The sequence below is a fragment of the Haliotis rubra genome, unplaced genomic scaffold, assembly GCF_003918875.1.
Source record: "Haliotis rubra isolate DU_JTF1 unplaced genomic scaffold, ASM391887v1 Scf4, whole genome shotgun sequence".
NCBI lineage: Eukaryota > Metazoa > Mollusca > Gastropoda > Lepetellida > Haliotidae > Haliotis > Haliotis rubra.
The window spans coordinates 2,531,951-2,547,216 of NW_025767079.1; the positions used below are offsets into that span (position 1 = coordinate 2,531,951).

The following is a 15,266-nucleotide window of genomic DNA, read 5'->3' on the forward strand; positions in this document are numbered from 1 at the left end:
GGTTGGAATATTGGCCTTCAGTAAACCATGCTTGCCGTAAGAGGCGACTATCGGGATCGGGTGGTCAGGCTCGCTGACTTGGTTGACACATGTCATCGGTTCCTTATTGCGCAGATAGATACTCATGCTGTTGATCACTAGATTGCCTGGTACAGACTCGATTATTTCCAGACCGCCGCCATATAGCTGGAATATTGCTGAGTGCGGCGTAAACCTCAACTCACTCAATTGCCTCTGTTCGGAGGTTCATATTGCAACACATATTCCCCACTGGGGCACATGATAACAAGTGACGTAAGACATTTTGACGTTACATGACATTCACGTGACATCAGCAGGTGTAGAAAGGACAGGACAACCTTAGGTGATATAGGTGATTTGACACGTAATAGTGACCAGGTCGAAGAGTGAGACGTAGTCGTGACGTAATAGTGACGTAACTGTGACGTGAGTCATGTATCATTTAGCTTGTGTCCTTATTGGCTGACGCAATAAGGGTACGAATAGAATCTTGTGATGAAAACGTTTTGTTTTTTAAAAGAAAAAGAGTGTGAAAAACTAGAACTAAATTTGTGGCTGAATATTTGAATTTACCGGGCGACTCACTTGGTCTCCATATTCCTCGTCTCTGATTGGTCGGTTCCGGCCACAGGGTGTGCCGGAAGTTGACCATTTGCGCTGCAGGGGTTATCACAGGCAGGTCAAAGTTCACATACAGAAGCAACGTCCGGTATATTTACTAATTTGCATAAATGATATTCCTACACATAGCTATGAATCCTTTTAGCTACGCAGAATACGACGTATGAATGATGGTCTAGTATCTACATCTACTAAACCTCCCAATCTGCCACCCAGCTACACAGAAAAGGATAGATTTGTATGAAGTGAGAAGATGTTATTTCCCTGCTGACTAATATCATCAAGGGGGAAATGAATAATTAACACGTATTCGTTAAATTACTTTTTCAAAATGTTCCACATAAATAGAGTTATGATTTAATAATTTAAAATTATTCTAAAATGGTTTAGGATTCACCTTCATTTTTCATAAATAATGATAGTTCCCGGATGTATTTTCTATTGCTGAAGATCTCACTGGTCGGTGACCATGTTGAAAGAATTAAGTAAATTCTTTTGATACGCTCCCTGAATATCTCTCAGCATTATTATAAGGTTTTTCTTCAAAAGATTTCAGTAAGTGGTTTGCCTTTGACGCGTTCTCAAAGATTCAAGTCAGTATATGAAGCGTGAGCTCTTCTTTATAGTATAACAGTTTGTAACGACTAACTAGTAACGACAAGATTGTCACACTTACGCGTGTGCTTGATCTTACTGAATGGTTTGAGAAAGCTTTGAAGTCCGCTCATGTCGATGTTATTTGACTGACTGACCCCCAGGTCGGTTAGTTCGTTGACTTTGCTGAATCAATATAAGCCGGGTGAAATCCCGTAGTAATTATAGACACACGCTACTGTCTGTTAGCAATAAACGCCCGCTTGGTCATTGGTAACGATTTCTATTATTTTCTCTACAAATGTCTCTAATATGCTAACAACGCAAAATCCCATTGAAAAAGCCAGTCCTCAAATGGCTGGTATTGAACAGGCCGTTGTCAATACCTCGTATTGTTAACATGAAACGATATATTTCATATTGTTAACATAAAACAAAATATGGTTTTTCATAGCTTTCATGTGTATAATAGTGACTGGACACCTTCACAGGGATGGATGCAGTTTTCGTGACAGTTTCGGAAGGATTAACGTATTTATCCATTTTTTTAAATATTTATACCGGATGTGTACGACACTGATAATTTTTCTATTTTCTTTGAGCAAAGACGCTGCATTATGGATTGACTGTGACCCGTAGATGACCTCTACCACATCATTGTCTCATCCCCAGCCAGGTCAGTAAAAGTCGAGTCGTAATTTTCAAGCGTGAGTATTGACCGAATCACTACTGGATTACCTTCTTCTTCTGCCGCAGAATCTCGGAGAAAGTAGACCTTCCATGTGTAGATGAGCGCGTGTCTGTAGCGTTTGCTGATGAGCCAGAATGCGTGCGGCAACGTGAGCGACTGCACCAGCAACAGCCACTGTACCACCGTCTGGACAAGAGCTGTGTTTGGTTTTTCAACCAGTTGGCCGAACTCGATCAGCTGTGGACAGAAACATATACCCTTCAGAAAACAACAACAACAGCAAATCATCCATGACTTCATAACGACATTAAAAAAGTATGAAAAGATATGTTCAAAATCCATGAACAAACATCTACATACATGGAACATCCAAGAACATTTGGAGCGGTGGGGTAGCCTAGTGGTTAAAGCGTTGGATCGTCACGCCGAAGATCACGCCGCATGTAGTTCTTCTACGTTCGATTGCCCACATAGTGACAATGTGTGAAGCCCATTTCTGGTGTTCCACGTCGTGATATTTGCAGGAATATCGATTAAGCGGTTCACTCACTCTTGCATATTTGACATTTCATCTAATATCTCCTTATGCAGGTCCGGGTTAGAATGTGCTTTCAGTAACCCATGCTTGTCGTAAGAGGCGACTAACGGGATCGGGTGGTCAGGCTCGCTGACTTGGTTGACACTTGTCATCGGTTCCCAATTGCGCAGATCGATGCTCATGCTGTTGATCACTGCATTGTCTGGTCCAGGCTCGATTATTTACAGACCACCGCCATATAGCCGGAATATTGCTGAGTGCGGCATAAAACTAAACTCACTCGCTCACTCACGGTTCTTAAAATGTCATTTGGATCAATAACAATTAAGGTAATGCACTGATTAATAATACATATACTATTTTCGAAGGTTTTTTTTCAAGTTGGGTTTGTATTTGCATGCATATTAATGACAACAAGGAATATAAACAAAACGTTTCATTATTGACATTCTTTGTGAGAATTATTCATTTTGTTGAAGCAAATACCGAAAAGCTGCACCCTTCTGTTGTTTACCTATTAATTCAAATGTTTCCAACACAGTGTCAGACAAACCATTTCTACCACCATTTACGTTAATAACAATTTGACGCGAAATTTGGCTGCTCGGGGTTGAAATATTTCCAAGGGTGAGACAAAACCAAGTAAATAAATACCGATGGTTTAAGGCCATGCTGCTGGCCAGTGAATGGAGAAAGGACACGGAGACGGAATCGGGGTCGTCTCAATAGACACCCTTGTCTCAGTTGACCGACTTGAGTTGTCAACAGTCTTGGTCAATACATCGGACATTGTGTCAACTGTGAAGTCAACATGGCGTTTGTCCATCTTGCAATGAAAATAAGAAACTGTTTCCTTGAGTAATTTCTCTCCGCTGTGTTTGAGGGTACACTGAAGCTTGTGGCATGGTGATAGAGAGCAAAACGGCATACACAGTCCAATGACCGTATTATTTCCCCTTCCGCCAAGCCCTTTCAGCAATACAAAAGCCCCAAATGAATGAGTGAATGAGACCAGTTGTACGCCGCTTTTAGCAATATTCAGCAATATCACGGCGGGGGGACACCAGAAATGGGCTTCACACATTGCACCCATGTGGGGAATCGAACCCGGGTCTTCGGCGTGACGAGCGAGCGTAGCCCCAAATGAAGTATGTCTACATTTCCGTGAGGAATCACCTATGTCACTGGTAGTCCTGTTTAATTTAGTCCTCAAAGTTATATACCTTCAGCGTCCTATCATTAACTGATAACAGACCTGTGCTGTCGTTGGAGTAAATTTTAATTTAAACCCATCCAAACTAGATGTTGTGTGTATGTGTACCCGGGAGTGTCCGTGTATCCCCGAAGTATGGAACAGTTCCATCGGGTCCACTCGGCTAGTTCCGTAACCGTCATCGTCACTAGATTTCACCAGAGACCATATCATAGCTTTGTGGATCTGGAACTGTCCTTGCAGCCCCGAACATGAAATCCTTCAGAAAGAGGGATCTTACGAACATCCACTAAATGTGCAAAAAGCAAGATGTTCAATGATTTCTGAAGAGAAGAGGTAGGCATGAAAGCCATTATTTCTTTTGCGATTCATTGTACATACGGACGATACAAGTGAAGATAAGATTGATATCTTGATTAGGTTTTGTGAAACAGACATTTTAATTTTGTTGAAGGACGGACAAAACCGATGACAAATGAGCTCACTTACAACGTCAAAGCAGCTGGAATCAAGGTGTTTGTTTACTAAATTGTATAATGTACATTTGTCAGTCAATTATCAACCTAAATACGCAGTTTCACCACATCTGTGAGTTTCAACAAAATGCGTCTTGGATCTGCTTCACCGCTGTTTCTTCTGACATTTATATGACATGCCTCGTGATGACGGCGGACTGATGCTGAGGTTTTTTCGCAGATGAACTGTCTTCCCATGGATTACCGAACATTGATAGCGAGTTTATATGGATAATTGTGACACAAAGACAACACAAGGAACGCGTGAACACATACAAATCACGGCTTACATTAAACTGGCTGGCGGCAAGGATTGACATAACATTGCAGCGCTGTTTTGATACAGCATGTGAAACTGTTGCGGGGAGGATTTCACAGATACGTAGTTTGTTAATGAGGATGGGAACGATCGGTTTGACAAAAGTGCTTGTGCTCAGCCCTGAGGCTTGACAGTGCATAAAGGCATGTTCGATAACACACAGCACGTTAAATCATGGGGCGCAAACTGAAACCAGAATATAGGCACGTGGCGAAAAAAACTAAAGACGTTGTATCCATCGTGTTCAGTGTCTGTATAGAACAGTACAATACCACTCATGTCTGTCTAGTGGCATTAATTCAAGACCCATTTCACAAATGTCTTCCTCCAGTGCCTCAAGTCATTAGTTCAAGACTAAGGTCACAAATGTCTTCCTCCAGTGCCTCGTAATTAAATCAAGACCAAGGTCACCAATGTCTTCCTCCAGTCTCTCGTAATTAAATCAAGACCAAGGTCACCAATGTCTTCCTCCAGTGCCTGAAGTCATTACTTCAAGACCAAGGTCACCAATGTCTTCCTCCAGTGCCTCAAGTCATCAGTCCAAGATCACCAATATGTCTGTCCAGTGATTAGTTCAGACGATCGAGTCACCATTAAATATTTATATAAATACTAGAATTGGTGCCTGATTATCTGCCATACGAAAATGTGCTTTTAAATATTCGACAGTTTTCACTTATGAAGATGGATGGACGGATGGATGGATGGATCAGAGCAAATATGTCCATGCACATTCACCTTCCATTTCTCTTACAGCTTTGTTTCCAAATGGCGGCACCGTCTGGGATGCGTTTTATACTCTACCTCATTGGACCTTATTGGAAGTCACTGGAAGTTATCAGTCACCCCTCCCTTGGGGCTAAAAGCGTTTATAACCTCGTGATAATTTAACGTTACTCTTTGCTAATCACTGCAAATGGAAGTCGAGGCTAGAACTAGTCTCTCTTGAGAATACGGTCCAGTTAAGGACATATGGAATGATTTGTACCGACAACAAAGTTGTACAAACATTATCCATGGAAAACAGATAATGAAACCATCATCCAGTTCGCTTTTGTTTCTAAATTATCTTATTTATCTATTTGTGTTTGAGGACACACCATTCAAATCACTTATCCGCGTCAAGTATACCAGTCACGGCAGATGAACTGCTGAATTGCACCTGTCCCGATACCTTGCATTACTGTAATTATTCTATAGGTCTTTTGTGTGCTTGACGCGGGGCACCTGCCTCGCGAAGTTGTTAATCTCTTAGGACTCTATGCATGCTGGTTATCGTGCTGGGGGAGCATCGATTGAATGCTCCATGAATATCCATATTTTTCTTTGAGTGTTATGATAATTAACGTCAAACGTGTACTTTGAATGGCGTTTATTTAATACAAATCGTTGCATGTCAATTGAAATTCACTTCAAATTACGAGATTATGTTTTGTTTTGTTTTTGTGTCAGGCACATGTTCTGCGTGATTTCTCTCTGAAAAGAGGAATAAACACGAACGCCACGCAATTTTCTTTCTACACATGGAGTGGAATGTTAGATGAATGCATGTTGTGACACTGCAGCATCGACTTTGTTTAGAAAATTACCACACAAATTAATGCACGCAAGACAAGACCCTTTTAACTTGATTCCTTTACTTTGATTCACAAGATTTCTTATCGTTCCCCTCTATATCCAGCAGGGGCGGTGGGGTAGCCTAATGGATAAATCGTTCGCTCGCCACGCCGAAGGCCCGGGTTCTATTCCCTACGTGGGAACAATGTGTGAAGTCTATTTCTGGTGTCCCCCGCCATGATATTGATGGAATATTGCTAAAAAGGCGTAAAACCCAACTCACTCACTCACTCTATATCCAGCAGCCACGAGGATATTTCTCTCCATCCACGATGTAGTGGACAGAACGTGTATCCAACATCCGATACACAATTTCCGTCAAGATACCAATCATATTTGGTCCATTTTCCGTCTAGGTACCAAATCTCTGATGCACAATTTCTGTCAAGATATCCATCATATTTGGTCCATTTTTCGGCTAGGTACCAAATCTCTGATACACAATTTCTGTCAAGATACCAATCATATTTGGTCCATTTTCCGTCTAGGTACCAAATCTCTGATACACAATTTCTGTCAAGATACCAATCATACTTGGTCTATTTTCCCTCTAGGTACCAAATCTCTGGTACACAATTTCTGTCAAGATATCCATCATATTTGGTCCATTTTCCGTCTAGGTACCAAATCTCTGATTCACAATTTCTGTCAAGACATCGAACCTCTTTCCGTCATAATGCCCAACTTCCAACGTCCAATTTCTGTCACCATACTCAGTCTTTAGTAACCATTATCCGTCAAGATACCCTACAAGTCGGGTCCAATATTCGTCAGGATCCCCGGCTTACAATACTTAATTCCTATCAAGATACAAATCATATAATGTTCAATTACCATCAAGATCATTTATAATTCATGTCAAGTTTTCATAATGACTCCCAACAGAGCCGTAATGTCCAATTTCTGTCAAGAGACAAAATATCTAATGGTCATTGTATGTCATGATACCCACCAACTCATGGCCAATTTCTGTCAAGATACCAAATATCAGATGTACAATGTCTGTCAAGATACATATCTAATGTCCAGTATCTATCAAGATACCCAACCCCTAACACCCCTTTTCTGTCAAGATATCCAACCTCTAATGTCCAAGATTCTGTCCACCTCCTAACCTACAATGTCCAATTTTCCCCAAGACAATTCATGTCCAATATCCGGCAGGATACCCGACTGTTTATACTTAATTTTCTTCAAGATCCCCGACATCTTATATCTAATGTCAGTCAACTTATCCAACCTCTAATGTCCAGCTCAAGTCAAGATTCCAAACATCTACTATCCAATTTCTGACAGAATTCAAACATCTAATGTCCGATTTCCGACAAAATTCAAACATCTAATGTCCGATTTCCGACAAAATTCTAATGTCCGATTTCTGACAAAATTCAAACATCTAATGTCCGATTTCTGACAAAATTCAAACATCTAATGTCCGATCTCTGACAAAATCCAAACATCTAATGTCCCATTTCTGACAAAATTCAAACATCTAATGTCCGATCTCTGACAAAATTCAAACATCTAATGTCCGATCTCTGACAAAATCCAAACATCTATTAAATGTCCGAATTCTGTCAACATTTCCGCTCACTGATGTCGCCACGATGCGAATGAATCACACCGACAAATCACTCCGCGAAAACCTCTCAACCTAAGACTGATGTTACTATGACTACAAGCCAGTGTTAATTCACATCATCGGGTAGCCTTCACCTTTACCAACAACCTTGCCAATGCAGGTCACCTTCATGAAGAAATAGGGAAATAGTATTTTATTTACACACGCCAAATGTCAATTACCCCGTCAAACGGATCGACCGTATTAGTCAATTCCCAGTTGGCGAGATAATCAACCTAACTATGTCTACCTGTACACCACTTCACCAGTGGCTTGAGAAGTCCAGAGATTCCGTGTGAAGTAAATTGACCATTGATTCACGACGAGGGCATGTCTCAGAATATCCACGTTTCTTTCACAAGCTCTTGCTCAGACGTTAGAAAGATAAACATATTGAACAGTGTAGGAAAACACATTGAGAGTACATTATCATGTTTGTGGAACAATTCAGGCGACACTAAGTTCGTGCAGAGACAAAGAGTAAAAATGGCAATTTGTCTTTAGGTTTCTATCCCAACTCCAAACCTACCCGTCCCCCGCGAACACACACACACACACACTCTCTCTCTCTCTCTTTTTTCTCTCTCTCTCTCACGCACACACGCACAGACACTCTCTCTCTCTCACGCACACACACGCTGCACACGCACGCACCAATTGTTCTGTTTTCTACTCACTGTAACGTACTGCGTGTGACAGAATTAAATCTAAACAATACACTTCTATAAAATTTTACAATATACTGAAGATGTTGGTCGATGGAAGCTCATTTTAATGTGTAAATTAAATTCAACGCCTGATCGTATGTAGAGTCAGTCTGCTGCCAAAGATCTTTTAATGCCTTGGTATTTCCTTTGAGAACATTATTATCTCCAGTCCAGCTTCACGGATATAAAGTTTATTTCCAGAATGAATTAGGAGCAGTTTCACTGAAAAGGTGACTGTCAAGCGTTTTCCTGAATCTGTGTAGGTGGTGTCGCGCTCAACCATAATGACACAGGCAATCAGGTGAACATTTTTCAACTCAGATCGATGAACGTCGTTAATGTGCCGTAAATGAGAGCGATACGTTAAAATGTTCTCACTTTAAACCTGTTAACGTCAGCAGAAACAACAACATTACTCAACAACATCATAGCACGACACCGCGGGTGGCGCCATCTTCCGTAGACAGGAGCCGCGATAATCAGCGGAGTTAACGACAAAAAGTGATTTCATGTTCTAGTGTTGCAAATTGCTATCACGCGTCGATTTTTAAAAACTTTATTACAGACAGGGAAATGAATGTATTTACGATCGATAGTCTCTGAGCGACTTGTTTATGAGAGAACAATATGTGTGTGTGTGCGCGTGTGCGTGCGTCCGTGAGTGCGTATTTGCTTGTATGTGTGAGGTGAGGTGTTGGGTTTATCGTCGTGCTCGAGAATATTTCGCTCATATGACGACGTGCATGTGTGTGTATGTGTATGTGCGGCTGCTTGTACTAGCCCAGACTGAAGCTGGTTTTATAGTGCTAGCCCACTGAGATACCACGCCGCAGTGAAGCATGAATACCCCACTCAGACACATTATACTGACTCCGAGCCGACCAGTCCTTGTACCCATAACTGCCGAGGGCCAGGCAGGACATATGTGGGCATATAGAAATGAGCCGCGAGTGCGGTCGTCATCATACCTAAGATATATGACGTCCGTCTGTATATATTTGAGTCTGGACCAGATAACCCAGGGATTGATATAATGAGCATCGAGCTAAGAAGTTGGGGTATGATAACATGCACAAATAAAGTACGATGACATCAAGCGAGTCTGACCACCGATATTCCACCTCTTATTGTGAGTGAGGTGAGGTGAGGTGAGGAAATTGGGTTTATCGTCGTGCTTGAGAATATTTCGCTCATATGACGACGTGCATGCGTGTGTGCGGCTTGTACTAGCCCAGACTTAAGCTGGGTTTATAGTGCTAGCCCACTGAGATACCATGCCGCAGTGAAGCATGAATACCCCACTCAGACACATTATACTGACTCAGAGCCGATCAGTCCTTTTTGTACCCATTAATGCCGAGCGCCAGGCAGGGACTAACAAGTACCATATTTTAACGTCTTTTGGTATGACGCGGTCGGGAGATCAAACCCGCGACCTTCTGCTCTCCGGGCGGACGCTCTAACCACTACACCACGGAGGCGGTCTCTTATTGTGAGTGAACGAGTGAGTAGTCGAGAAGATTGACGTGTGTACATGTGAATGAACGAGTGAGTGAGTGAATGCGTTTGGTTTTACGCCGCTTGTAGCAATATTCCAGCAATATCACGGCGGGGGACACCAGAAATGGGCTTCACACATTGTACCCATGTATGGAATCGAACCATAGGAGCGGACGCTTGTACCACTAGGCTACCCCACCGCCCCGAATGAACGACTGAGTTAATGTGCGAGTGTAATGTTTGGTGGATATTTAATAGAGTTAATATTATAGAGTCGCATTCATCATACTCCAGCAATATTGTGAGAAGCTGGGGCGATGGTCACGCCAAAAGCCGGGTTCGATTCCCCACATGGCTACAATGTGTGAAGCCCATTTCTGGTGTCCCCCGACGTTGTATTTCTGGAATATTGCTAAAAGCAGCGTAAAACCATACTCACTCGCTCACTCACCCATCCACTCACTCGTAAGAAGAGATCAAAAATTGACATTTTACCCACGCGTGGAGTCGAACCTGTGGGTAATAAGCGTGGGAATAGGATAGTAGAATGTGGTTGATGAGTCCCATTTCGATTCCAGAAACATCCCAGTGGAGAACAGAAGGAATGGTTTCGCACATCGGGCCCAAAGAGGAATCCGATCCAGGGTCTTCAGTGAGACGAACGAACACTTTAACCACTGTTCCCAAAGGATTCTGGTCACAAACAGTAGTTGATGAATTGGAAGGGTTTGTGAAGATGCTTATTCAAGACAAAAGACACCATGATTTGGGGCCATATAATTTAGGCGTCTTTGTCAAACACGTGTAGGTAGTTAGAATTATCGGTATAGTTGTATGTTTTAGTTGAAAAGTCGCAGTGTAGACTTAACTCGAAGTCATAACTCGACTACATAGCTGCTTCGGGGCGATGGGGTAGGCAAGTGGTCAAAGCGTTCGATCGTCAAGCCGAATACCCGGACGCACGCACACACATGCGCACACACACGGTTATTGTCGGAGTCAGTTTAGTTTTACGCCGCTTTTACCAATATTCCAGCACTATCACGGCTGAGGACACCAGAAATGTCGAGCAAACGCTTTAACCACTAGGCTACCCCACCACCCCAGTTACTGTTGGAGGGGCGGTGGGGTAGTCCAGTGGTTAAAGTGTTGGCTCGTCACGCCGAAGACCCGGGTTCGAATCCCCACATGGGTACAATGAGCGAAGCCCATTGCTGGTGTCCCCCGCTGTGATATTGCTGGAATATTGCTAAAAGCGGCGTAAAACCAAACTCAGTCAGTCAGTCAGTTACTGTTGGAATATTGCTAAAAGCGGCGTAAAACGTCTCATAGACTTCTGAAGAAACAGTAATGTGGACCTGATGATACAAAAGCCCGTAGTTGTCAGGTGTGTCTTGCGGCATGCCATATTTTCAGGAATTTACATGCAACAATAACCCGAAAATAAGTGCAACATTCCTCGGATGTGTTTGATTCAACAGAGCGTCTGGAGAAGGTTAGAGATACGGCAACATAATCACCACAATGATGAAATATTGATGAGTAAAAACGAAAAAATACTTGTATTGAACGATTCCTTGGCATTGAGTAGTTGTTCGGAAATATAGATATTTTGGCAAGTAGGAATCTTTGGAATGGGAAGGAAATTAATTAGTTCTTCGAAGAAATGTGTGGATCTGTGATTAGCAATAAGGAGTTCGATTCCTGCAATTAAGGACAAAGCTGCAGTTAATTAATAACATATGCATCAACGTTTCCGTGTTTATTGCAACGCCACAATAAAGCATGGATTGTGATACTCGATTGATATTGATGACTATGCCACAAACCATTTGTGGTTAAAAGTATAATAACATTCCAGACAAGAAAGAAATCAGTATGCATGGCTCAGCAGATTGACTTCATTGTCTGCTGTCATCCAGTTCAGTTGGTTTAGCGTCAGGAATGTGGGTCTGCATGTCTATCTGTGTGTGACTGTGAGCGTGTGTGTGCGTGTCTCAATGTATACATATGTGCATGCGATTGTGTGCGTGTGCGTGTGCGTGTGCGAGAGGGTCTGTATGCGGGTAGGTGCGGGCGTGTCTGTCTGTTGTAGGTGGCCCTTTGGGTGGCTCTTCTGTGTGTGTGTGCGTGCGCGTGTGTTGGGGGGTGGTTCGTGTGGGGACGGGGTGGGTAGGGACGGGGAAGGTGTGTGGCTGCCTATTTATTTATCTTATATTGTAATGGTATCTGTTTGTCTATTCGTCAGGGGTATGTGTGTTTGCTTGTGTGTTTATCCATCCGTGTCCGTTGTATGTACGTGCGTGCGTGCGTATGTGTAGCGGACGTAACTACAGTAGGATCGGCGTGTCCAAAGGGACGAGTTTTTCCTGGCAATGCAGCAATGCATATTTCAGGTACCCCAGGTGATACTGTCACAGCGTGTTACCCAATACCCGCTGACACGCCTGATTGGCATGGGGGGATCGATATCCGGGCTCATTGCAACAGTCTTGCCCTGAGTGTTTATGTTGTACTACAGATCGATCTATGACAAACTGATATCACTTGCAACTACCAACGTCGCAATTTTATGTTTTACTGCACACCAGGAAATCAATGCAAACCGGTTCAAATAGCGATTCTCACAGAGCGTAACGCGGTAATCAATATTTATGAAATAGACTTTCTACTACGATGACGATAACGACCATCACTACAACAATAATAATAACAAATAATATTGCTGAGTGCGGCGTAAATCTCTCACTCACTATAACACCATCACTAAACTCACTCATCATCATCATCATCATCATCAATAGCATAATAATAAGGACATTACATATTTGCCATCAGTCTGTCATCTGTCGGGGAGGAGGGGTGGCCTTGTGTTAAAGTGTTCGCTCGTCACGTAGAAGACCCATGTTCGATTCCCCACATGGGTACAATGTGTGAAGCCCATTTCTGGTGTCCCCCGCCGTGATGTTGCTGGAATATTGCTAAAAGCGGCGTAAAACCAAACTCAGTCAGTCAGTCGATTCCGCACATGGGTGCAGTATGTTGCAAGGGAATTCTAAGTAATAACTTTGGGGCCTCACACATGAATACAGGGTTTCATGCTTGCGATCTGTGGCTCGCGTCAGTTGGTTTCCAGCGCGGTTTCTCATTGCACATGCCCAGAAATGTGTTACAGATGTAAAACTAATTGATTAAAGTCACCCACTGACACACCAGAACATACAGGAAACAGTCTAACCTGTATGCAAATAGGACGCGATATTTTTCTTCCGGTAAATGCCTGGTTAAGTGTTTTCAATCCACACAAGACGATATGATTAGTGTTTTGTGTGAACCCGAGACATTCGCTCTTTGTCACAGAATATTTTTGTCAGTTTCATGCTTCATTAACAAGAGGTTATCGGATAGACAAAACTGGTGCTGGAAACTGGTTTGACTTGAATCCAGCTTCCGAACACAGGCGATTTCCCCGGTCCGAGTCCGCCTTAAAAAGAGATCATGAGTTCCATGACTTGATGCAAAGTTCCAGACAAGGTCTAAATGTTATAAGAAAGAAATTGAGACATGTTCACAATTATGATTGCTTGGTTAACTGAAGCCCTGAACAATACCATGAACCTATGTGAACGACTTGATTGGTCTGCCAATTTGTCCGAGCCAAGTTCCCCTCTAAATCTCTGCCCTTCCCTTTTAATAAATCCGCGCCCTTCCCCTTTAATATGTCAACACCGTCAGAGTGCTGTTTCACCTGTCCCCATGACTATTCAATGCTGTGAAATAAGATCTGTAGATATCTGGGCAATGACAAACATCCCCCACGTTAGTCTGCAGTCTTTGTCATGCATGGATCATGTTTCCGTCGTGTACTAAATCATTTACTATATACAAGGTGCAACGGAGCGATGTATTCACCAGGGCCATCTCTTTTGATACACACTCAAAAATCAATGTCATTTGTTACACATCAGGTGATAATATGGCAACCGTGGATATATAATTTGAATCTGAATCCAGTGAAAAAAAAGTAAAACGAAAACAGAACAAAACAATTCCATAATCATAAGAAATATCCAGTGAACCAGAGGCTACCTATATCGACAGCCTGTGTTAATGACTCTATCAAATAGCTATAACACCAAGTAGATAGGTGAGCTACAGTGCTCCTCCCGTCATAAACACATGAAAAGGCAAGTGTTCACATAGGAACATATGGAAAAAGTCAATATTGGGAACTGCATCGGGCTACATGTTACCTGATCAAAACCTTTTGAGCAACCGCAAGGTCTTTGAAATCCAACTAGAAGGAGCATGCTTGACTGAACCGTAATGGTTGTGAAAAGGTAAACATCAAAGGTTTGACCTGTTAGAATATTGCTGTTCGTAAAGGGGAAGGCTATGTCATTCCTCTTGGCATGTGAATAGGTGTTCGTCACTGTGAATATCTATGCATAATCAGATCAAAATGTGAAACATTTGAAGTGCTCTCATTGGACTCTGTTATCTGTTGTTCAGGTTGGTAAACCAGTGGAGGTATATTGGGTATCTGTATTATTGAGCTGTATCAGATCATCGACATATCTGAACCTTACGTTAAACATATTGAGCAACTTCCCGTTTGTTTGGGTTTTTTTCGATCTGAAGGACATTATGACGTTAGTCCAATGTAAAGGGGCTGTCCCTGCTGCCGTCATGATACAGCAGAAATAGTGCTAACACAACGTCAAACCATCCTACTCACTCACTCACTCACTCGGTTTGATCCCGGCCTAAAGACGTTACAAAAATGGTTCATGGTTCGGCATTAAGGAGATAAAACAAGGCCTGTCGGCACGGGGTCAGTCTGAATGAATTATCCATGTTAAACTGCAGCTTGGAAACTGAGAGGGGCAGGGTCACAAAACTGGAGTTAATCTTCAATGGAACACGTAGCGCCCACAGCGCGCACACACGCATGCTCTCTTACACACTCGTACATGCATACCTTGAGAGGCATTTAGACGTTGGGGCAGTGGGGAAGGATAACACTCACTCACTCACTCACTCGTCGTTTCCAGCAGTATATACCACACAGAATGAGATCAAAGATGGAGAAAAGGTGGTGCTCATGGGGATGCTTACTTTATGCCAAAATCATCAAATTAAGACTGACTGACATCACGGCGGGGGACACCAGAAATGGGCTTCACACACTGTGCCCATGTGGGGATTCGAGCCCAGGTCTTCGGCGTGACGAGCCAACGCTTTAACCATTATGCTACCCCACCGCCCCCATCAAATTAAGAGCAATGCAACCATGACTTGAGGTCAGC

At 42.7% G+C, this 15,266-nt stretch overlaps 1 protein-coding gene across 1 annotated transcript in view; it reads right to left on the bottom strand.

Moving 5' to 3' along the window:
• LOC124287179 overlaps positions 1 to 15,266 on the bottom strand; it is a 50,000-nt gene that overhangs the window by 3,567 nt on the left and 31,167 nt on the right. The window contains exon 2 of the mRNA XM_046723665.1: positions 1,975 to 2,164. Within this exon, the coding sequence (XP_046579621.1) occupies positions 1,975 to 2,164 (190 nt within the window). The remainder of the gene's footprint in view (positions 1 to 1,974; positions 2,165 to 15,266) is intronic.